The sequence below is a fragment of the Podarcis filfolensis genome, assembly GCF_964270895.1.
Source record: "Podarcis filfolensis genome assembly, chromosome: 2".
NCBI classification, from domain to species: Eukaryota; Metazoa; Chordata; class Lepidosauria; order Squamata; family Lacertidae; genus Podarcis; species Podarcis filfolensis.
This window is the reverse complement of record NC_139605.1, coordinates 102767221-102792569: the sequence shown is the minus strand read 5'-3', so window position 1 is coordinate 102792569 and position 25349 is coordinate 102767221. Positions and strand designations below refer to the sequence as shown.

Below are 25349 nucleotides of genomic sequence, written 5' to 3'. Positions count from 1 at the left end.
GGGGGACAGTGTTAAATGAAATAATTGTGCTAGCACAAGGATTTGCACTAGCAGAATGGGACTTCCTCCCTCTCCTCTTCCAGAGAGTTGGAGGATTCCCCAGAATGGATTTAGGAAGTTGGGGGGGGGAGCAGAGGGGGAGATAGTTCTGCTGCACAATGAGAAATCCTTGCCCCAATGGAACTGTCCACTTAGGTTAAAAAAAAGTAAAGGACCCCTGAACAGTTAAGCCCAGTCAAAGATGAATATGGGGTTGTGGTGCTCATCTCACTTTCAGGCTGAGGGAGCTGGTGTTTGCCCACAGACAGCTTTCCGGGTCATGTGGCCAGCATGACTAAACCACTTCTGGCGCAACGGGACACTGTGATGGAAATCAGAGCGCAGGGAAATGCTGTTTACCTTCCACCACAGCGGTACCTATTTATCACTTGCACTGGTGTGCTTTTGAACTGCTAGGTTGGCAGGAGCTGGGACCGAGCAACGGGAGCGCACCCCGTCACGGGGATTTGAACCGCCAACCTTCTGATCGGCAACCCCAAGAGGCTCCGTGGTTTAGGCCACAGCACCACCTGCACCATTTAACACTACACTGAATACAACCCCGAGTCTGTTTGCTTCCTTTAAACTCAGTTTATCAGCATGTTTGAACTGGGGGTCATGGTTCATCAGTGAAAGCAAGGGTCGAGGCTAACCTTTCTAGATACTCATCCCAATCCGCTCTTCTTCTTCTTCCTAGGTGAGAGGCCGTTCCATTGCAATCAGTGCGGTGCCTCCTTCACCCAAAAGGGCAACCTCCTGCGCCACATCAAGCTGCACTCAGGCGAGAAGCCCTTCAAATGTCCCTTCTGTAACTATGCCTGTCGGAGGAGAGACGCACTCACCGGGCACCTCCGAACACACTCCGGTGGGTCACGAGGCACTTCTGCTCTAGTTCAGTTTTATGGGTATTTTCTTTTCTTTATTGTCCCATTGTTTTATGTACAGTGTTTAGAAATGTATATAATTAAGCAGCACCATATTTTTCACTCCATAAGACGCACCTAAAAAAAAGGTTCTTTAAAGGGAGCGCTGAGCAGAGCCTGTATGCATCCCAGGCTCTGCTCAGCGCTCCCTTTCACGAGCCATGCGGAGCGTGTGTGCGGCGCTCGCAGGCTTTTCCCCAAGGAGGGAGAAGCCCCCAAGAGCCGCACACACGCTCCGTGCGGTTCTTTAAAAGGAGCACAGCTATCCCTGGCTTTTGCGGGAGGTGGGGGAAGGGACAGAGCGTGCGGCACGCTCTGTCCCTTCCCCCGGCTCCCACAAAAGCCAGCGATAGTTGCGCAAAGCCTCCGCAGGGCAGCGGGATGAAGGCTCCCCGTGCCCTGTGGAGGCTTTGCGCGGCTAAGCCAGAAGCTAGAACAGCAAGAGGGAGCGTGGCGCAACGCTCCCTCTCACTGTTCTGGCTTCTGGGATAGCTGCGCAGCCTGCATTGGCTCCATAAGACGCACACACATTTACCCTTACTTTTTAGGAGGGGAAAAGTGCGTCTTATAGAGCGAAAAATACAGTATATAAATTTCTTAGACAAAAAATAAATAGTTATAGCAAGGTAGGCCTTGGTGGGTTGGTAGAACGATCTCTTGCTCTTTGCCCTCGGCCCAAACCTCTGCTAGTTGGAGTCACCTCTTCTTAAAGGGAGGTAGACCACAGTGACCACCCATGTCAAGCTTCAGGGAATCTGACCCCTCCCCCGGTGGCAGCCAAAAAGCAGATAAAAAAGAATAGTTCTTACCATGTAATTTATTCAGTATTCACAGAGAGAGACGAAGGAATGCAGTCTCTATTAAATAACGGCGTTGCTCCGAGTAAATTCCAACCCCTTCCATCTCTTCTATTCTACGTCATCCCTGCGCCGGCTAATTTGAGTTTTCTGCCTATGAGCTTTCTGTTCTACTACTCTCAGTACCTGGAGAGGGGGGCTTTCCAAAGACACTGAACCTGTCAGCTGTCGCTCCCCCGGTACTGCTTCTTCCTGCTGTTCCTCTCCCAATATTTCCCAGCTTTTCCACTCTGCAACCTCTGAACTATGTCCTTCTGCAAACCACTGTTCTAAATCTATACTGTCCTCCTGTTCTCGGGAAGGTTCTGGAGAAGGTGGGGGTAGCCCCCACCATTCCTTCTCAGTCCAGCCCCTGGCAACCCACAGCCATCCAACCATTCCCTGTGTTCCATCACCTCCAGTGCCTGCCTTCTAATCTGGATCCACCCATTCATGATTTCTTTCTCTCTGACAGATGTTATTTACTTGTTACATCTGTATCCCACCCTTCCTTCAATTCTGAAGGTGGAACTGTCTTCACATCATTCTCTGCTATTTAGGAACATTCCCGTCTTTCAGGTTCTTCTCTAACTGACCCTGGAAATCTTCATATTGTTGACTCTGCATTATCTTAATGGCAGTTTTATCAAGCTTTACCTGTTGGTCCTAGTAATCTCTTAGATTGAGCCTACTGTGTCCTTAATCCTATGGATTAACATGACCTCATGTTGCACCTGAATAAAACCTCAATTGCAGCAATTAAAGTTCAGCTGAAGATCTGTATAAGTTCTCAAAGTTGTGACTTATATAAAAGGGGGCGGGGAATGAATATCTAAACAAAATTCTTAAACTTAGAATCTACTTCATTAGGAAAGGAATTACATTGAAAATAAAGCTTAGCGTATTTTGGCATAGCATATTTATGCAAATCTATGGTTCAGCCACACCTGGAATGCTGGGCATGTAATTCTGGACACCACACCTCAAAAGGGATATTTTTAAAAATGAGAAATTAAATTTAAAAGCAACCAAAATGATCAAGGCACTGGAGCAACTCCTTTATAAGAAAAAGGTTACACTGTTTGGGACTTTCTAGCTTAGAAAAAAGACATGGGGTAGGGAAGCAAATGAGGAGATTGCTCAGTTGGTAGCGTATGAGATCTCAGGGTCGTGGGTTTGAGCCCCACACTGGGCAAAAAGTTTCCTTCATTGCAGGGGGTTGGACTAGATGACCCTCACAGTCCCTTCCAACTCTACAATTCTATGAAAGTACTGATAGCTGCCAGCTTGGATGGATTTAAAAGGAGAATAAGACTATCAGTGGCTACTAGTCATGACAGGGGTTATATTTCCTTCCGTATCAGAGTAGTATTCCTCTGTTACTACAATTTAGTCCTGCTTGCAATTTTTTCCATAGGCATCTGCTTGGCCATTATGGGAAAGAGATTGCTGGATCATTTAGACCAGGGGTCAGCAAACTTTTTCAGCAGGGGGCCAGTCCACTGTCCCTCAGACCTTGTGAGGGGCTGGACTATATTTTGAAAAAAAAAATATGAACGAATTCCTATGCCCCACAAATAACCCAGAGATGCATTTTAAGTAAAGGGACACATTCTACTCATGTAAAAACACGTCTGCAGGCTGGATTGAGAAGATGGTTAGGCCGCATCCGGCCCCTGGGCCTTAGTTTGCCTACCCATGATTTAGACCTTTGGGCTGCTTTTATTCTCTTATCTTGCACTGCTGGATCCAACTCCTTGCTGGCTTTCTGTGGGCTACTGGTTTGTCAATAGGGTGCCTTATTTGTGTAGAGATGTGTAGGATTTGTGTGGACGGTTAGCATGAAGATGGACTGGTGAGTTTGTCATCAGCCTCTTAACCACGATACTTGTGATGTGGTTCTTTAAATTTAGTCTAAGGTTTTTTACTGTAGCAGTTGACTTGCTGTGAGCGAGGTGGGGGCTGGGGGGGCAGGAAAGAGAGAGGGAAATCTGCCCACCTGCTGAGCATATATTATTTTCTCTTAGCTTCTATTTCTGCAGTGCTTTGGGGCTTTTTAACACAAACAAAATTCTTCTCTCACGCGCTGAACCCTCCCTGAAAAAAAAGTTTCTTTTTGCATTATTTAGGAAGCCCTGATTAGCTATTTTGTGAGCAAAGGAGATCAGCATGTTGTCGTCCCCCCCCCCCCCGCAAGCTTGCATGGAAGTTGAGGGATGCCGTGGAATCACGACAGCTCTCTTCACAGATCACTGTGCATTGCTGGGATGCTGCTGCTCTGTGCCTCGAGGCCTCTGGCCTTCCTGAAGAGTCCTTCAGTCTGGAGCAATCAAAATCAGTTGTCACTTCCCCCAACCAGCTTCCGCTTGGGTGGTTCCTGGCGACAGTTCACAGTGGCGACAGCTCCTCTGATTCAGACCCTTCGGGGGGGGGGTGCCAGTAGGTGTCCATGGTGCTTAGTACGGGCTCAGAACTATTTTGCACGTATCGTTTTTTGAGACCGGGAGAGAACTTGCAGTTTGGGGGATTCGCTCAGTCGCAAAACAAAAGGTGTTGGCATTTGCCACCGAGTGAGACGCTGCCTCTGCAAAGAGCACTTTCGGGGTCATCGTATGCGGGAGCATCAGAAAATACCCTGAAGGGCCAGCCAGATGGATTGTGGGAGCTGACATGAAACGTCAGCTAAGTCAGGGTCCTGCCTTCAGAGGAAGACTGCCTCACCTGATAAAGAACCAGGCTGTAATCTTTAGCCGCCACAACCCTGCTGAAAAGTTAGTTAACACAGAAGAGTTTTGTCATCTGAGGTTCCAGATAGGTTTGGGGAAATATCTCTGTTCAGCCCCAGTAGACCAGATGCTCAGGAATTTTCTTAGAACAACCTTCTTAAATACAAACAATGGGCCATCATGGAAGTGCTAAGCCTTAGCAGCTAAGGTGGTATCCCATCCTACCTATCTGCTTCCATTTCTCTCTTTCCCTCAATCCTAATTAGGTGGCAAACCTGTGTCTGGCCTATACCACTTGTGACTGCTGCTCCTCAGGCCAGATGCTAGACTTGTCCCTGACATGCTTGTTTTCTGTGTGCAGGGAATGTCTTTGTATTGAGGTATCTCAATGAGCCCTAAGCCAACCTGAAGTATACTTGTTAGGGGATGCTACAACTGCTTGCTAATTTCCTGTACCCAATTGTACCATTTTTTCAGACACTGAAATGAAATACCCCAGAGTGCAGAAGTAGGTAGGATTGTCATTTGACTTCCTTTTTTATCCTTTTGTACGTGTCTCTTTCCCACTCCCCATATATTTAAAATTGTGCTTGTCCCAAAAGGCTCAGGGTGGAAAACTGTATCTGAGGCCTAACAAGACAAGTGTACCCTTGTTCCCAAGGCTTATAGTATAAAACTGTGTTTCACTGAGATTCCCTGCTAGTCAAAGGGCAAACCTAAGCCCAGAAGAAGGCTAAACACCAGCAGCTGGTTAGCTGAACTACTACAATTGCTGTTATTCAGTATATAGTTAAAAAGGTAAAGGACCCCTGGACGGTTATGTCCAGTCAAAGGCACCTGTCAGATGGCAAAGGTGGTTGCTCAGGAGTAACCAGGCAGGACTCCGACCTGTCTTTTACAGGTTTTATTTAGGTGCAAAACTATTTATAGTGCAGAACCCCAAAGTTCATGTCTGCCTCAATCGCTAGCAGAATCCGAAAGTGCTTGTTTCCTGGACCTCCCCCAGCATAGAAGTCTTGTTACGCCCAGCCTTTTCCTTCCCTCTTTGCGCTTTAGACTTCTGTGCAGGGTGGGCGACGGAATGGACGTGCTTCCCTCCTGGCCGGCTTTGCCAGGAGCAGTGTTGAGGCTCCCACCAGCATCCTCTGGTCCTTTCACTTCTTCCCCACTGGAGGTGGGGTTCTCCTCATCACCGGAAGAAGAACTGCTTTGCAAGATTTTCCGAGGTTTCCTGTAACACAACTGCCCCTCTGTTTCCCGCCCCTGTTCTGATGGCAGTTCCCTGACAGCAACTATGGGGTGCAACGCTCATCTCACTTGAGGCAGAGGGAGCCGGCATTTGTCCACAGACAGCTTTCCGGGTCATTTGGCCACCATGACTAAATCACTTCTGATGCAACGGAACACCGCGATGAGTGCCAGAGCACACAAAAACACTGTTTACCTTCCCGCTGCAGAGGTACCTAGTTAACTTGCTTTGGAACTGGGACCAGGGACACGGGTGGCTCTGTGGTCTAAACCACTGAGCCTCTTGGGCTTGCCAAGCGGAATGTCGGCGTTGGAATCCATGCGATGGGGTGAGTGCCCATTGCTCTTTCCCAGCTTCTGCCAACCTAGCAGTTCGCAAGTATATGAGCACCAGTAGATAAATAGGTACCACTGTGACGGGAAGGTAAACGGCGTTCCTGTGCATTCTGGCACTCGTGCACCAGTAGCGGTTTCATCATGACCCGGAAAGCTTTCTGTGGACAAATGCCTGTTCCCTCGGCCTGAAAAGCAAAATGAGCACCGCAACCCCATAGTCACCTAACCGTCCAGGGGTCCTTTACCTTTTTAATTCAGTATACACATGACATTTAGCTATTATGGCTGTTCTCTAAGGGTCCCTAGGGATTTTAGTGCCATGGCTAGAGATCAGAGAGAAAGAACTACGGGCACTTCCCCATGTGCACAAAAAATTACAATTCTCAATTCCACCACAATTTTGGTGGAAGCATTTTTTTTTCTTTTTTGGAAATGCTTTAAGCAAATTTAGAATGTGAGTCAGTAGCAGGGATGGGGGGGGGGGCAAAGGCTGCTGGATCAGACCAATGACCTATCTAGACTAGCATCCTGGTGGCCAATGGGTGCCTCCAGGAAGCACTCAAGCAAGGCCTGAGCACAACAGCACCCTTCTCAACTGCAATTGGTTGACTAGCAACTGGTACTCAGAGGCATTCAGCAACAGTGAAGGTGGAACACAGCCATCATGACTAGTAACCATTGATCGCTTTATCCTCCATGAATTTGTCTAATCCTCTTTTAAAGCCCCACCATATCGTGTGCTGCTGATGTGTAGCGTGCAATATATCTGCCAACTTTGCAGTGTTGTGTGCATGTGGCAGCCCCAGAACATAGCTTAAATCAGGGCCTCCTTATACCATTTAGAGGGACGCGGGTGGCGCTGTGGGTTAAACCACAGAGCCTAGGACTTGCCGATCAGAAGGTCGCGGTTCGAATCCCCGCGACAGGGTGAGCTCCCGTTGCTCGGTCCCTGCTCCTGCCAACCCAGCAGTTCGAAAGCACGTCAAAGTGCAAGTAGATAAATAGGTACCACTCCGGCGGGAAGGTAAACAGTGTTACCGTGCGCTGCTCTGGTTCGCCAGAAGCAGCTTAGTCATGCTGGCCGCATGACCCGGAAGCTGTGCGCTGGCTCCCTCAGCCTATAGAGCGAGATGAGCGCTGCAACCCCAGAGTCGGCCACGACTGGACCTAATGATCAGGGGTCCTTTACCTTTACCTTTTATGCCATTTAATCATGAACTAATTGAGTTGGATAACCCATGCATTCTTTCATCAAACCACTGAAAATTAACGTTTACATTGCCATAGGCAGTTTGTGTAATGGAACCCTATCCTGAACCTTCTTAGCTTTTCAGAGAAGTTGTTTCTAGCTTACCTACCCTTTTAATTATTGCAGAGTCTGGAAAGCGTATTGCTATCTCCGGTGTACCTTGATGTTCTTGTTATCCTTATCGCTGGTTCATCCCTTCAACTCCTGCTAAGATGTTGATATCCCGAGGCAGGGAAATCTGCAGGAGAACAGTTTTGCATTATGTAACAAAGAGGAATAGATACATGTACAGATGCCAGTATATGTTGGCTTGAATTTCTAGTTCCCCCCTGACAGTTTTGGGCAACGTATTATAACTAAAAACTCAAACTCAAAATGGCAAATAAAAAGACAAGGCATAGCTGTTAAATCCTGCCTTTCCAACTTAGGGGTTCCCACTGAAAGCCTGCTCAGATTAGAAAGCGTTACTGTAGGGCTTTTGAAAGACCTATGAAAGTCCACAGTGGGAGTATTCTAGATCAAGGGCAGCCTATGCCAAGAATGCTGTGTCCTTGTAGAATGAAATTACTGCACAGAAGGTATATGGAAGAGCCTGCTCTCAGTTGATCTCAAGGGAATGTAAGAGAGTAAAGGGAAGAGTAGGTCTCTTTGGTAAGCTGGGCTGAAGCCATTAAGCCTCCAGAGGCAACAGCTTCGTAATTACTTGCACAGCTTTTGTCCTGAGAGCTAGAGAGAGGAGTCTATAGCCTGGGCTTCTATAATCTGCACCCCAGAAATCCAGAGCCTGTGCCGAAAACAATTTAAATTCTGTGCTTTGCACGATTTATGCAAAATAATGTTGTACAGTCATACCTCGGGTTGAAGTAGTTTCAGGTTAAGCATTTTCGGGTTGTGCTCCGCGGTGACACGGAAGTAACGGAGCGCGTTACTTCCGGGTTTCGCTGCATGCACAGATGCTCAAAATGACGTCGTGCGCATGCACGGAAGCGGCGAATCGTGACACGCACAGACACGGGTTGTGTTCACTTCAGGATGCAAATGGGGCTCCGGAATGGATCCCGTTCGCATCCATAGGTACCACTGTACAATATATTCACGCCGTGAGGGCAAAGACTGAAGTGAGACTACATCTGAGGTCTAAAGGATTCAAGCGGGCACAGTATATACTAATGCACACATGCCTCCCCAGCCCCCGGAAAGCCTGGCCCAGAAATTTCATGTAGACATCTGAGATGCTGCTTACATGTTTCTAGGTTTGCTTAAGCAAAAAGGAAAGGCAGGTTCAGACTCCAGTGCACACAGCCATCTTTATGGCTCCACTGTCTTTAGCGACATTGTAGTTTTTGTAGATCTTTACTTAATCTGTGCCCGCATAGAACTTGAATCCCTGCTTTGGTCCTTTTGGTTTGTGGCCTACCTGACTGTGAAAATAAGCTTGAGTGTGTGTGGATAGGCGACGCCTGGTGAAATAGGGAGAAGAGAAGAAGGTATCTCAGTGGTCTGGAGGTGAGGGTTCACTGGCATGTATAAAGTTCCATGTAGCATAACAGAGTGTGTAAAATAAGCAGATGTATGTAAAAGTGATTAATTTGCATGCTTTGTGCAGGGCACAGAATTGCGCTTTCTTGACTCAGCATTTTATTTACCTTAGCACAGAATATTCTCTGAAGTGCATGGAGCATGCATAGCCTCAGGCATGGCTCAAACCCCATGTGCTCTCAACCAGCATGAGTTGATGCTGTGCATATAAACCAGCTCAGCTGACAGCATGTGCAGCTATCAAGCAGCTTAAAAAGGTAAATGAGCCAGTATGCAAGGCACAGCTGATACCATTCTTCACTTTCTGCAGTGTCACCCTTTTCTTGTTCCTAGAGTTATGTCGGAGTCGGATACGTTTGGTCTTAACACTGTGTTTTGGTTGCTTAAGCTCCCTTCCCCTGAAAATTGATCTTAAAATCAAACTAATTTCCCCCTTTTACTTACTTACAAACCTCTCTTTTAAAGGAATGGATATGTTCCTACCATTTAAAAAAAACACTTTTATGCTTGAATATCTCTGTGTGTGCTTATTTATCATTGGTATATGCCAAGTCCTCCAACAGAAAACAGAAGTGAACACTGAAAATTTCAGAACATAGCTGAAGACAGGGTGGAGAAGATACAGTGGACGCTCGGGTTGTGAATGTGATCCGTGCGGGAGGCACGTTTGCAACCCATCTGCGCACACGCGGGTCGCAATTTGGTGCTTCTGCACATGTGCAAAGTGCAATTTAGTGTTCATGCGTGAGCGCCAAAACCCGGAAATAACCCATTCCGGTACTTCCAGGTTTGGCGCAGTGTGCAACCTGAAAACTCGCAACCTGAAGCGTCTGTAACCCGAGGTATGACTGTACTGAATTCTCAGGACCTTACAGGGTACACTCCTGAGTTTGACCCATGCTCCGGAAGGACCGTGTGCCACTATAACTCGCTGGTCTCCAAAGCCTGGCTAGTAACCTCAGCCATGATAGAAATGCTCTAATGGAGGCTCCTCTAGCACTGTTGTTATGTGGTGAGATAGGGGCGGTTATGTGTCTTACACCACATCAGGATATTGGCACATCTTGTTCTCTACTGGCTGGCCATAACTTCCCAAGGTTTCAGAAGGGTATCCTTCTCAGGCCTGCCCTCTTGAACCTGGGATCTTCTGCATGCAGATCGTATGCTCTGCCACTGAGCCATCAACAGCCCTTCCCTAAATCTGTGTGCACATTGGCACCTCGGCCCAAGATCCTGATATTGGCTAGAGAATACTGAGGAAAGTTAGGTCAGTACGGTCTGCTCTAAGAGGAGAAAAATGCTTAAGAGTGTGATAAATATTGACAGAAACTCGCCTGCAGTTCCCTGCACAAATGGTCAGTTTAGAAGGACCCTCAAGACTTCGACCTAGTTGTCTCCAGAAGCATGCTTTTTCCAAGGCCTGGCCTTCTGTTTCATTAGTGTATTTTCTGCGCCACCAGCCCTCCGTATATCACGGCACAGAATGATGATAAGCAGCTGTTGACAGATAAAATGTGCCAAATCCTAACATTTGTTTGTAATTTCAAAGAAAATTAAGGCTGTGCAGAAGGGCAGATTGTTAATACGAGGCAGAGAGAGTATATGAGTGAAATGACAGTGTCCTCATCAGCGTTTGGATTTTACGGCTGTAAAAATAGCCTGTCCCACCTGGGGAAGGGGAGCAAGGAATATCTTTCTTCTCCCCACCCCACCCCTTAACCTGACATGTGTGTTTCATGCTGTTCCCCTGGGTGAGGCAGTTGCTTTCATCTTTGAAGATCTGCCTCCAAAAAAGTGAGGATTTATAAACCAGATCAAACGCATCACATCAGTTAGAAATAGATCAGAAGCTGCATCGACACGTGGGATCACTAGGATGACTCTTCTCCCATGGGGCTACCTCTCTTCGGTACACAACTCTCCTTTCTCTCTCTCTCTCTCTCTCTCTCTCTCTCTCTCTCTCTCTCTCTCTCCCCCCAACCCAGTAAACAAATGCATTTGGAATTTGCATTCAGCAGACCCAATTCTATAGAATTTTCTCTTCTCTCACCTCCCCTCCTCCCCAGGATATTTGGGGAGCAGACTGTCAGAATTACGTCCCCTGTTTTTATATATGCAATTTAAAGATTGAAAGGGTCTTCTTGCCCATAGAGGAAATGCGGTTTTAAGTGAAGCACAGCTTAACAGCACAACTTAAATGAGAAAATACTCTTTTGATTAGGTATGACAATGGGCTTCCTTTAAAACAAACAGTACCGGGCGTTGCGTGTGTAGCTCAGAAATAGATGCACGGCTGGCCAGGATTGTGTTACGGAGTCAGTGGCTCTTCCAAATAGGGACCCACCTAGACCTTCTTTGCTGGGCTCTTAAAAACTCCCTGTCAGTAGGGAACAGATTCCTAGTTGTGGGGTAACTCATATGCTGTATGTCAGATGCAGGGAGTGCCAGTTTCTCCCCTGAGGGCCACTTTCCCTATGAAGTAATTTGTTGGGGGCTGAATGCCATGGGTAGTTTGGGTTTGAACTAAAATTTTGCAGGGCCACCTGCCCCATTCCTCCACATGTCTGAACACTCAGTGGTATTACCATTGTACGGTTGACTTGTAGCAGAAGCCCAGGACCCCACTCTGCAGAATGAACAGGAGGGCTCCCAAAGTCTGCAGTGCTGGCTCATCGCACTTGGACCCTGTTAAGTCCAGATACAAGAATTACCTAATTGCACCACTGCATCCATTAATTTTCTTAGACACACACACCTTCCTTCTCTAAGTGGGATTATTCCTGGAATTGTACTGTGCTTCCCGGGTGCTCTGTGTGTCTCAGAAGCACAGAATGAGAATAAGGTTATATATCCAGGAAGGCTGCTCCTCGTTCTGCTTAAGAGAAGGTAGGCAGTGGAACACTTGCCATTGTGAGTATGGCAAATTGGATTGAAGACCCCTGATCATGACTCCTCAGTTTGGAATTAGAAAGGCACTAAGCCATTCCAGAAATTACTTTTTCAGTAGCGCACAATTCAGTTCAGTTTCTGACAGACACCAGCTGGCTTAAGAATTTCACTTAGAAGGCTTGTTGAAAGAGGAATGTCAAAAGGGCAATAGAGAAAGTCCCTTGCGTTATATAAAATGGCAGGGAGTTCCAAAAGGCCATCTCCATTCCTAAAAACTTTCCTAGTTCAGTTTCTCTGTTTGTCTCGGTTGAGTCAAGAGGCAGAAAGTTAACCCCCCCCCTTCCATTCTCAGTGCATTGTGTAGCGCTATTGATCTTCACAATTGTATTTGACATTGCACAGGCTCTGTGAGACGTCTTCCACCCTCCCCCTGCCAGCCTCTTTTTTTCCTTTTTTCCTTTTTTGGTGAAATTTTTGCTTTTCTAGCCACTTCCCAGAAGTGTTTATATATATATATATATATGTGTGTGTGTGTGTGTGTGTGTGTGTGTGTGTGTGTGTGTGTGTGTATATATATACACACACACACACACACACACATATATACATATATATATATATATATATATATATATATATATATATATATATCTCAGGCTGCTAGTTTTCATGGTCCTGGTCTCTTTCTCTTTCCTTCGCCCCTCCCTTCCTTCCCCCCTCCCGATCCATGATCTTCTTGCCCCTGGGGCTGGGCTGGAGGACTGCGATATCAGCCAGTATGTTGTAAAAACCCTGAGCTGCTTTATTTCACCACCATCACCATTTACTATGAAGAGCCTAATGATTTGCTGTACAGTGGTACCTCGGGTTACATACGCTTCAGGTTACAGACTCCGCTAACCCAGAAATAGTACCTCGGGTTAAGAACTTTGCTTCAGGATGAGAACAGAAATTGTGCTCCGGCGGTGCAGTGGCAGCAGCAGCAGCAGGAGGTCCCATTAGCTAAAGTGCTTCAGGTTAAGAACAGTTTCAGGTTAAGAACGGACCTCTGGAACGAATTAAGTACTTAACCCGAGGTACCACTGTATTAGTTTTGAGATCTGTCACTTCATAGGTAATTGGGAACTAGGGCAGATCAAACTCATCAGCTGAGACTCCACTGTCTCCACTTGCTAGTAGTGGCTCTCCAGGACTTCAGGGAGTGGGGACATTTCCAGCCCTTACCTGGAGAAGCTAGAAACTTCTGCATTTAAAACAGATACCCTACCATTGCGCTTCAGCCCTTCCCAAATGTGTTGCGTGGACAGGGAACTTTAAAGAGTTCTGAATTCTGCCTCTTTCGTGCCATTTCTTCACCTTGATGATTCCGTTTCTTTGTGTGTAAATCCAGGTCTCTCACAAAGTGTTAGTGCTGACCTTTAAAGACCTAAATGGCCGCGGCCCAGTATACCTGAAGGAGTGTCTCCACCCCCATTGTTCTGCCCGGACACTGAGGTCCAGCTCCGAGGGCCTTCTGGCGGTTCCCTCACTGCAAGAAGTGAGGTTACAGGGAACCAGGCAAAGGGCCTTCTCGGTAGTGGCACCCGCCCTGTGGAACGCCCTCCCATCAGGAAATAAACAACTATCTGACTTTTAGAAGACATATGAAGGCAGCCCTGTTTAGGGAAGTTTTTAACGTTTGATGTCTTATCGTGTTTTTAATATTCTGTTGAGAGCCGCCAGAGTGGCTGGGGAAACCCTACCAGATGGGTGGGGTAAAAATAAATAATAATAATAATAATTATTATTATTATTATTATTATTATTATTATTATTATTATTATTACTACTACTACTACTACTACTACTACTACTACTACTACTGTATAACATGCCAGCCTTCCAAAAAGTTTTATCGCTTATGTGCAGGGGTTCAACGTGAAGAATTTCCAGCAAGTAGGTACTGCCTGTTGCCCAGACTTTTCTTATTGGGGAAACTTGCCAAAGGATGAAACATTGCTCCATTTCACCAAATCGGGTTGTTTTTTCAATTGCACAAAATGTTGCCCGCTAGTGGCTTCATGTACCAGAGCTGTTGCGGCTGTGTTGCATGGGTGGTGTGAATGCTAGCTGGTGGCTGCTACAATTTCACAAATTGTCGTCAGGCTGGAGTGGGGAGTCCATGAGAAGATAAACAGCATTGCAAAGAGAAAACTAAAAGCAGCCCTCTTGGCCCATAGGAATAAAATCCAAAATTCATATCAGGGCAAAACCTTTATTAAACCAACAAGAGCAATAGAATCAAAAGCTTGCACACTGTTTTGTGGCATTTTGATTAGTCTAATAAAGGTATTGCATCTAGTATAGATTTTGACATTGTTGCAAATGTGTGTCTCTCAATTGGCAAAGAAGGCTTCACTCACCAGGAGAACGTTAAGCAAAATAACTGCTTTGGCAATGTCTTATAGAAAGGCAGCGTATAAATTAATTAAATTTGCTAGCTTGCTCCATGCCTAAAATAAACATACAAGTCTGTCTTGTTAAAGCATTCTTGAAGATTTAGCTCTGCAACATGGTTTTCAGAGTACACCATGTGAAGAAGAAGCTTGAGTACATTCAGTGATACGTTGTTATAAATTCAGGTAGGTAGCCGTGTTAGTCTGACACAGTAGAAATATATTTTTAAAAATTAAAAATTGTCCAGTAGCACCTTAGAGATCAACTAAGTTTGTTCTTGGTATGAGCTTTCATGTGCATGCAAAGCTCATACCAAGAACAAACTTGGTCTCTAAGGTGCTACTGGACATTAATATATATATATATATATATATATATATATATATATATATATATATATATATATTGTTATAAATGTCTTTATTTTCCCTTCACCATTGAGTACTGCAATCACCAAGATTAGAGGTGGTTTCTTGTTAATATATTTATTGATACTTACTCAAAGATATACAAAAATTCATACCTGTTATAAAATATATATAAAGATATATAAAAGTTATATAAAAATTCATATCTTTTTATAATACATTGAAATCAAACAGATACTTAATCTAATAAACAACAGAGGCAGAAAAAAAGAAAAGAAAAATGAAGAGAAGGCAAAAGAGAAAAGGATAAGGAAAGATAAAAAGACTTCCAATTCTCTGTCCTGCAGCTAAATATAGTATTCACTCATTAACATCCAGCAATTCTACTGACGAATATTTTTTTCAATCTTCAAATCCAAATATTACATGTTCGTTTTCTCTTTCATGCAAAAAGCCCATAGGAAGTTTCCAGTCCTTACTAAATTTCAGTAATGATTTTTCTCTAATTAAACGCATTAACTTTGCAATCTTAGCCAAGTCCAATAGTTTTATCAGCCATTCCTCTGTAGTGGGTCGGGTTGTATCTTTCCATCTCTGTGCATATAACAGTCTCGCCATTAACTTATTTCATTATAGAAATCAGGCACTGGTCTGGCTTCTAATTCAGACTCTGACAATCACTTCCTCTTTGCTTTTTTTCCGGGGGTGGGGGGCAACACTTCTTTTAGCAATGATTTCCAATTGATCCATCAGTGAGGACTCCTGATGCTCCGCTAAAGCCCCCTTACTCCCTAAATAGTAACATTCAGATATGCAAAGGGGGAAGAACAGAATGAGGGCAGTTATGTCAGTCGTCCTTAAATTACTGTCGTAAAGCTCCCATTTTGGAGTGCCTTCAATGACTGGGGCCTAATGAGGATGTTCAGATCTGATCTGAGTCCCTTACCAGAAAACTGGGGGGGGGGGGACCACATATATTTGATCTTGGCAGCAATGATCATAGAAATGGCGATTGGAGAGAGGAGGACTTCTTTCAGCAGGAAATTATTTGAAAGATGCCCCTTTTCCTTTAGCTTCTCAAGTCAGGCACAGTGCAGAGACAGACAACTGAACTGTTTGCGAAGTTGGTGGTTGGTTTTTTTTTTGTTTCTGCCTGTCTCCTTTCATTCCTACAGCTGCAGGCAGGCTGTCAGCGCTTGCTGGTTCTTGCTGACCCAAAGGTTGCTGTGGTGGTTCGAGAAAGATGTGAGTTTTATTACTGGACCCTTTTATGTTTCCCTTTCCGTTTCAGTCTCCTCCCCCACCGTCGGAAAGCCCTACAAATGTAATTATTGCGGCCGCAGCTACAAGCAGCAAAGCACGTTGGAAGAGCACAAGGAACGCTGCCACAACTACCTGCAGAGTCTTAACACTGAACCACAGTCGCTGGCTGGCCAGCAAGGTAAGTCTGGACCTGCCAGGCTGGGACAGGCGAGCTTGAGGGGCAGTGTTGTCGGTCACTTAGGATGGCTTTACACACAGCAATTTTTGCAAGTATCCAAACCGGCTAGCAGGGTCTGTGTGGGTGGAACCGTCCAAATTGTCTTCTGCAGTGTAAAATGCCTTCCCGAGGTGGTACTTCCTCGTTGAGGTGGTTCCCCTCCACTGCATGGAATTTCCATCTAAATGCAGATTTAGTTCCTGTTGCCATCATCATTATTATTTGCTTCATTTATGGATCACTTAGCACAAGGCATCCTGCCATCTGTTTCAGCAGCAGGCACTAGTTAGATAATGAGGACTAGAATCCCATATCTAATCCGGGTGAAAATTTGGGTTTAGTGTCTAGAACATGTAAGGCCTGGTAGTCAGAGAAACTGTGGCCTTGAAGGACAGAGTCTAAATGGGTTCAGTGCTCAGTCTGGTCACTGAGATCCAGCTCCGAGGACCTTCTGGCTGTTCCCTCATTGCGAGAAGTGAAGGTACAGGGAATTAGGCAGGGAGACTTCTCGGTAGTAGCACCCTCTCTGTGGAACGCCCTCCCATCAGATGTCAAGGAGATGAGTAACTATATAACCTTTAGAAGACATCTGAAGGCAGCCCTGTATAGGGGAGTTTTTTAATGTGTAATGCTTTATTATGTTTTTATATATGTTGGAAGCTGCCCAGAGTGGCTGGGGCAGCCTAGTCAGATAGGTGATGTACAAATAATAAAGTTGTTGTTGTTATCATGGACCTGGGGAACAGGCTCTAAATAGGATGGACTAAATTTAGCATAGGGAGTCTGTTTCATCCTTGCCAATTTTGTTGTGTGACTTTTCCTCCCTCGGCAAATCCCTGAACCATCAGCATCTACTGTTTTCACAGTATAGGCCTTCCGAAGGTTGAGGCAGAAACGCTCTAGGGAGCCAAACGTCACACCTGCTTTTGTTTCCTTGCCAGGTGACGAGATGCGAGACTTGGAGATGGTGCCGGACTCCATGCTTCACTCCTCAGCCGACCGGCCAACCTTCATTGACCGACTGGCAAACAGCATCACCAAACGAAAACGCTCCACACCTCAGAAATTTGTGGGTAAGGAGCTTCCCCTGGATTCCTGGAAGTGGACTAAAGGTAGCGGCAGGACAACGGAGCTGTTGACCACCGACAGTTGTGTTATTTATTGTCTTGGGTGTTTCCCTGTGGGCCATCAGATCTTGCATTCGCAGCCCCGCCAGCTTTTAACATCCCTCTCCATGCTGGATTGCAAAATCAAAAGGTGGTTGGGTAGGGCATCTCTCAGCAAGCAGCAAGATGGTAGCTACCACTAGACTGGGACTTGACAGCCATTTATGCTCTCTGTAATAGCTTCAGTTAGTGGGATTTGGGTTCAAGGTCTGGCCCAGAACTAAACTACAAGGTGGTAGACACACTAGATTAATTTGGCTGTTGTGGGAGTTGTTTTCTTCTGTTTTCATAGTATAATTTAATTGTATTCATGTTATTGAATGTGTTGGAAGGTAGAGACCTTCAGGTAACACGTGACTGACAAGTCTAATAGTAGTAGTAGTAATAAACATCTAATAGGTGCAAAATGGAGTCACAAACTCAAGAAGCAAGTTCAAATTGAGCCTTCCCCCTGCTTCTTACATCAAGTATTCCTTGCCTCCAGTCAACTGCAGACTCAGAGCTATGTGCTGCGGAGAAGAGGAAAGCCTCATGCACCCGCTTCCTTGCCCAGCTGTTGCACAACAGCCCTGCAGTGCTGCCAGCTGAGTCTTTTAATCCGGTAGTTGCTTCCAGCACCCTCTTGCAGACCAGATGGGAGGGAAACAGGAAAGCACCAAAGCCCATTCCTTTTTAAACAGGCTCTGAGCCAGCGCACCCTACACTTTTCCATTCAGCCAGCACACAACTGAGGAAAGCAAGCCTTGCTTTCGGCTGCTTTATCCAACCTTGGAGATCAAAGAAAGGTTGTTCATTTCCCTGGCAGACCCCCCTCAACTTCCTTATGACCGGTAACCCTGAGACCAACACACCTTGTATTTTCCAGACCACTCCCTTATAACTTCCATAGAATGTAAAGGCAGCCCACGTTGCCTGAGTCTCTCCCAGAGCTCGGAGGGACATGCTAGTCTCTTACAACTCTGATCCTAAACTTCCGGCAATGTATATTCCAATTGTCTAGACATGTGGGAGTTCTAGAATCCTGTGGTTGGCAATTGCACACCCAGTTAAATTGTGAAACCTTATTAGAAATAAAAGGTGGGGGGAAATTGGCAGATGGTAAGATCAGAATACAAAATAAGCCAGAGAGCACTGTGGGCTTGAAACTGGACTAATCTCAGCCCCAGCCCCTACGATATAATATTTCTAGTCTGTTTATGAGTAGACAGCAAGGATGGTTAGCTTCCTGGTGGTATAGAAGACCCAATCTGGACCCCGATGGTAGAGGGATGCCCCCAACTGCAGGAGCTGCTCAACTTTTTAAAGGTTCTCTCCCCACTGGTACTTTTGAAGGAGGGATCTCTGGCTCTTTCTGACCAATGAGAGCCAGTTGCTCAGGTTGGTCATGTCTCTCAGGTTCTCCTTTTGCATTCGAAAGGGACAAGAGGGGGCTACATACAAGAATTGAAGGGGGCAAGAGATTAACGCCCTGCATGTGCGGCAATAGCTGCATCCAGAGATTTCTTTGCAAGGTTTTTTGTCCGTGTGCTGTGCTCTTATTTGACTTCCATCCCTAACAGGCTCATCGTATTAACTGTAGGGGGAACTTGTCTTTTGATACCTCTCGTCCTTTGCCTTAGGAGAGAAGCAGATGCGGTTTGGCCTCTCCGACATGGCATTTGACGTCAGCTCCGGCTTCGAGAAGGACGTGGAGATGGTGGCGGCCCACCATCCCATGGACACGAGCTTTGGCGGATCCCTGTCCTTCATGGGAGCAGAACACTTGCGCCCTCTCAGAATCCCGCCAACCAACTGCATCTCCGAGATCACCCCCGTCATCAGTTCCGTCTACACGCAGATTCAGCCCCTCCCGGGCAGGCTGGAAATAGCAGGAAGCCGGGAAGCTGCGGAAGGCCACGAGGACCTTCCCGACGGGACGCAGATTGTGTACCGGGCATCTCGGGAGCCCAGCATGGTGTCACCTAGCAACGGCTGCCAGGATTCCACAGACACTGAGAGCATCCACGAGGAGAGGGGCTCACAGCAGCCGCTGCTGTCCGTCATTGGGAACTGCACCAGCAGCCGGCAGAGTCCGGCCTACGCCAAAGAGGACCCGAAAGTACAAGAGGGCATCATTCCCACCACTACTCGGTCAACTCCCAGCTCAGCCAAAGAAGCCCTGCGTGTGGTGAATGATGAAGGGGAACAGATAAAAGCCTTCAAATGCGAGCACTGCCGAATCTTGTTCCTGGACCACGTCATGTTCACGATCCACATGGGCTGCCACGGCTTCAGAGACCCTTTCGAATGCAACATCTGCGGCTATCACAGCCAAGACCGGTACGAGTTCTCCTCCCACATAGTGAGAGGGGAGCATAAAGTCGGCTAGTCCTAAACTCTCTCCCCTCTCTCCCCACCTCCCCAAACCTCCCTCCCCATCTCTCGTGCCCCATCCTCGTCGGGTATGGAGCCGTTCATTTCTTTTGTACTCCGTTGCACTGACTTTGGCTAAAAAAGAGAAATGTTCTAAAAAAATAAAATAAAAACCCTAACTTAAAAAAAAATAAATCCAACAAACTTGAGATGGGGAGGAGCTCATAACATTTGCCTTTTCTACGCTGTGTTATTTAAATACTGTTTATTGATTTTAAAGTTCTCTTGTGCTTTTGATTCTCTTCCACTCATAGTTGTTATTTATTAATTTCATTTCTCTATTTTGTTGTCATGTGAGCCTTTTCTTTATGTCATTTTGCCAGGGGCTTCCTCCATTTTGAGGGACACGACACACACCTCTGGTACACATCAGCAAGATATTAGTGTCTTTCATGTCTGTCCCTCCTTCCTCCTCCATTCAAAGTTTATTTGGGCTTCTTTTGGTGAATTTCAGTTCAGGTATCTCTTGTCAAGCCACCATGTTAGACGTTAAGAACCTCAGATCAGGTGCTAATATACTCTTGTAGAACTTCGCCCTTTCAAAGGGGCTAGGAAAGCCACGATTCGAGTTACACGTAGATGGTGATGTCAGGAAGAACCGCGTGTTCCCTCTTTTTTGGGTGTCTGTGAAACACAGCATAGGAAGGTATCCTACTAGGAACTCTGTGGTCCCGCGAACTCTATACCTCTATGCTTCTGCTTTATGACAGCTTTGTGTCTCTTCTTTCGGGGCACAGAAAAGGTGGTGAATTCTGCATCTGGTGAAAATGAAGGAGCTGCAGCACCAACTAGTCTGAAGGAAAGTGGCAAGCGTTTGTGTACAAAGTTTGCCAGGGTGCTGCTTTTGCAAGCTCAATTGAAGATCAGCATTAGGAAAGCAAATCCTTTTTTTCCCCCCAGGATGCAAGGAAGGAACCTTAGCACTGCCTGGTTAAAGGGCATGTTCTGCATCCCAGCTGTTAAGAATCTGGGATGCCCTCCTTCAAAAGGATGTGCTTGGTGTCCATGTTGTTCACCGTGACCTTCTCTCCAGGAGGGTTGCTTGAGCTAACGTCCTCTGAGCTTCCTTCGGCTCTTAAAGAGTCTTTTTTTTTTTTTTTAGTGGAAGTTTTAGAAGGTGTGAGCCTCAACCCTTAGGTGAGTGTATGTCACCGACTTCTCTCTCCAAAAGCATGCAACTTCCGTAGGGTGAATAAATAAACATGACCCTGTTGGATGTGATTCCTAGGAGACATAATCAAGGGACTTTCAGTGGAAGGCAGGAAACAAGACAGCAAAAGCCTCTGTGGCTTTTATTAACCTCCCTTGCAACTATTAGAGTCGGGTGCTGAAGCCTTGTCACTTCTTGCTGTTGTTCTGGTGCCTGACTTCTGCCTCTCTCCAGTCAGTTGCCCAGGAATTGGTTATCACAAAGTAGCTTGGGGTTTGACTCCTTTCCCAGTAGGAAAGGCTGCCTTGTTTTTGCACAGATCAGTCAAAAACCTTAGTGATCCGTGTTCAGAAAGCATATGGGGTTTTTTTGGACTCCATTAGCAAACTCTTGACAGCAGCAGCCGTGAAGGTGGAAGGTCCTTGTCTTGTAAAGCGACATAAAAGCACACAGTGGCATGGACAAAATCGTGTAGAGTAACTTCCAGTAACCTGTCTGCCCAATATCTACACAGTAGCCAGAGTCTCCCATTTTCTCACAGGTACGTGATCAGTGGTGCCAAAGAGGGCCATTGGTGTTCTGCAATGCAGATCCCGCCGAAAAAACCTTGCTTTGTGTACTTTAGTGTCTTAAAAGCCTTGATCACCACGAAGGGCTGAAACCTCTAATTCTGTAGTTTGGTTGAAGATGCGTTTCTGTTAGTGGACTGCAGGCAGGATTTGTTACTCCACGTCAGGCTTATGCAGTCATTCCTACCAGCCCAAGCAGAAATTCTGTTTATCCTTGCTTTTAAGAGTGTAATCGCCAAATGTAAAGGCTTGGGGGTTGAGGCAGCATAACTGGGGAAGTTTGCCTTTCTGCAAGGTGTTGTCCTTCGTCTCAGCACCTTGACCTGCTAGAAGCACCTTGCCTGAGAGAAAGAGATGGGAGGTAAGGGTAAAATTGAATCTCTAGTCTTAGGACACAGCAAAGGGAGGAGGCTTGTGGTTTTAGATAAATGCCCATGATGCATAAAAAATAACTTGCTCAACAGCAGCTCAGCAAACTGCTTCCTTGTGGGATAAACCAAAGGCTGTTCTTTTTCTACTTATAGAAACACCTCAAGTTGCAACGTTTTGTTCGGTTTTGCCCTTTTGTTATTAGACTGCTTTTTTGAGATGTGAAATGCTAAATTTTCCGAGCTGTTGCCACCCCTTGCAAGGACAGATTTGCTTAACCGGAAAGGCCTTGACAAATGAGATATTCCGGGGGATTCCTCTAGAAGATGGGAAGGTGAGAACCTTCCTTCAAATAGTTGCACTCCACTGTTCTGCCACACTTTCTAAAGCTCTTAACTTTTCTGGTACAAAGTCACTTTCCCCTTCTGCCTTGTCACTTGGGTTCAGCATACGAATTGTATCTTACAGGTTCAGAAAGCATTTTGAGCTGGTTCCGGCTGATGTGTATTTTGTGGCTTCAAGCAGAGGGAATAGAATATTAAAATTCTTGTCATTAAGATTACTATTGTGCAATACGAATGGAACCTGCTGGGAGACTTTGCCAAATTGCTAAAGGGACTTAAGAGTCCACTTCCTGTCTTTTCAATGAGGATTGTACTTTCCCCTCCCTCCCTGTTATTCCTTAGGCCCCATGGATAAAGGATTTTGATTTTTTTAAAGCACTCATATCTCCTATTGGTGTACAGTATTCAGCACTTTTTGTGATTGTTAAACCGAAGAATCAGTTCAGAAGGCATAGTTCCCCCCTCAATAATTCCCAAGAGTTGGATGCTCATTAAATTATATTATTTGAATGAAACTGCCCAGTGGTGATTCTGGGGATGACACTTCTGTACTGGGAATTGTTACGGGGTTTCTCATGTGACTGGAAGACATCTTATGATCCAGCCATTATACATTGTATTTTTGAATGTTTTGACTTCATACTGCTTTAAAAGTTAGGATTTGTCTACTACAGATCTTGCAAACATGAAGGTTTGAGTCAGATTAACACAAGCAGTTTGATAAGATAATTGTGTTGAATGAATGAACTCAAGGTGTTCCATTTGTGCCCCTGGAAATCTGTGAGAGCATATCTTAAAGCTGCTTCTTAGCTATTTTTTAAAACACACATTTGGGTTCTCAGGAAAGGCTTATCTAAAGACTTGTGAAAGCAGGATGTTGGAAATCTAATGCACATTTATTACATTTAATAAAAAACCTCAAAGCTGATTTCCAACTTTTAAAGACATTTACCTGTCATTGAGTGACTGTTTTGGCCCATTTTGTGTATATGAGCAAGTAAAAAAAAAACTTCTTCCAGAATGCGTCTTCAACATTTTTTCCCATGAACCGCCTAACACGCCAGTATTTTAGATGATTCTTGCATCTTGCTTATAGGATTCATCCTGTGAAAGCTAATTGTAGCCTTTTCACATAAATGCATTCAGAGAAAGATCTAAAACATTTGTCGCGTGAACCACAAATGTTATAGAATTAAATCTCTGAGTTGAGATGTTTGCACATCTTCAGATCCAGGCAGACCTGTGTGTATAGCAGTAATGAGAGAAGCAGACTCCTAAACTCAATGTGTGCATGTTTTTGTTCCTCCCTCTCCACCCCAGTATGGATCTAGGCCTAGAATGGTGTTTGCAGGAATCATTTCCATTTATAGGAAGATTCTCTCTTGTAGGATCTGACAAAGAGCACTTTCCTCTAGGTACATGAGGCTGTCTGGACCTCTGGTTGTGGCACACATGCAGGGCTGAAGGCTTTTCTCCCAGTGTGTTTTGGCAACACTATATTTAATTGGCAAGCACTATTTGGTCCATCGATCGAGGCGAAACAAAAGTTGGTATTTACAAAGTCCTCCAACTATTGAAAGAGATCACTTATTCCCCAGACATAGGCAAAATCTTATGCGTGGTGTTTGTTTGTTTATGTGACCAGTCTTTTAAGCAGAAGTGGAAATAAAGCAGAGAGCAAAATTTGTATCTGCTTTCCCCCCACTTAGTAGATCAGCTGCATAGTTCATGCTAGGCACTTAAATAAATAAATCTCAACCTGTAAAATAGAGCTTGGGGGAGACACACCCCAAAGCAGCTGTTACACAAACGGGGGCCTTTCCACATGTTTTGGGGGGCTACAGCTCCCCATCAACCACAGCCATCTTGGTTTGGGCTGAAGGCGAGTTACAGTACAAAGCATCTGAAACACCACCTTAGGGAAAGTTGCTAAGAATATGGAGTTTGTTTCCCTAAAATAATCTATTCTTCCAGTTCTAGAAGTGATCCTCAATGCTCTCATCTTTTCCATGTGAGATTAGAGTTCTTTCCAGCTCCTCTAGACCAAATTCTGGGAAGATGCATCTTTCTTTCTTTTTTTCCAATGCAGAGACTAATATTGCTGTGAAAACTGTAAAACATAATCCGACTAGCTATGCTTGTCATCTTGAAACATTTGTCAAGAAGTGGGGGCATGTATTGACTTCTTGACATATAACATTGGGAAGGAAATACATTAGTGCAGTTTTTCTTGTTAGATATTTTTATAGGTTGTTGTTTTTTCCAGATACAAGTGTGATTCTTTGACAAGAACAACAACAACAAATTAATAGGAAAATCGGCTTTCATAGTTGGGTACCGACTTCTTGAAAGCCAAAGATGGCTCTTGGGTGCTTGGCATCAATTAATGCCACACTGGTAAATTGAAGCACCTAAAGGGTCACTTGTTACTGTTGATTTCTATTTGTAAAAAGTAAAGATATCCCTTTGTGCCTCCATACAAAGCCCACATTCAGACTTTTTCTTCCTGTTTTTAGTGGGAATAGAACCGCTCTTTGCAGGAACGCTTTGGTTTTCTTTTGGTTTTTTTAAAAAAATCAGAAATATTGGGTAGTTCTTGAGCTAAATGAAGACCTCCAGCTCATCACTGTTGAACTATATTTACTGCACTGTGGAACGGTACGAATCTCTCTTAAACCTGCTTCTGTGATGAATCAGGGAGCAAGAATCCTGTTTCAGACTTCACAACTTACCTCCTGCTTCTCCCCTTTTGTGAAAATGGAAACAGGTTTGTTTTTAGAGAAACAAAGCTCTAAAATTTCTAAGAAAACCAGTGTTCTGTTTTATTTTTGCTTTCACCTGTATGAAGAGCCTAAAAAACAAATCTTGGAAATTTTGTAAAACTCCAGGTCTCTAACTTGTGTAAATATTATATATTTTTTAACCAGATGTATGAAGAACAAAAAGATGTGCAATATCCCCAACCCGCTACAATATTCTTCTCTTCTTTCTAACAAGCTTTCATTTGTATATTGTTATTGGATTTGCTGGTGTCGCACTCTTTTCCCTTTTTTTTTTTTTGGTGGGGTTAAACTCACTTTTAAATAAAAGAAAAACCTCTTACTGCAAAAGCTTTTTTGTATCTGTAATATATTGTAAGTACATATTTGTGTAATGGAGATTATACTACTGTTAAGTTTTGTACTGTACTGGCTGAAGGTCTGTTATAAATAAACATGAGTAATTTAACAGCCTGGTCTCTTGTTTTCCTAACTGGATTATTGCCAGTTT

At 45.0% G+C, this 25349-nt stretch overlaps 1 protein-coding gene across 13 annotated transcripts in view; it reads left to right on the top strand.

Annotated features, from left to right (window-relative positions):
- IKZF4 (IKAROS family zinc finger 4) overlaps positions 1–25349 on the top strand; it is an 84327-nt gene that overhangs the window by 43720 nt on the left and 15258 nt on the right. For 5 of the 13 annotated variants that reach the window (XR_014544422.1, XM_083598768.1, XM_083598769.1 and 2 more), the window contains exons 5-8: positions 737–904; positions 15881–16030; positions 17011–17181; positions 18855–19554. Coding sequence is in view for 12 of the 13 variants with exons in the window: in XM_083598768.1 (XP_083454894.1) it covers positions 737–904; positions 15881–16030; positions 17011–17181; positions 18855–19554 (1189 nt within the window). In the remaining variant the exon portion in view is untranslated. Of the gene's footprint in view, positions 1–736; positions 905–15880; positions 16031–17010; positions 17182–18854; positions 25308–25349 lie in introns of those variants that run through there. The other 8 variants (XM_083598771.1, XM_083598767.1, XM_083598765.1 and 5 more) reach the window with 2 other exon arrangements.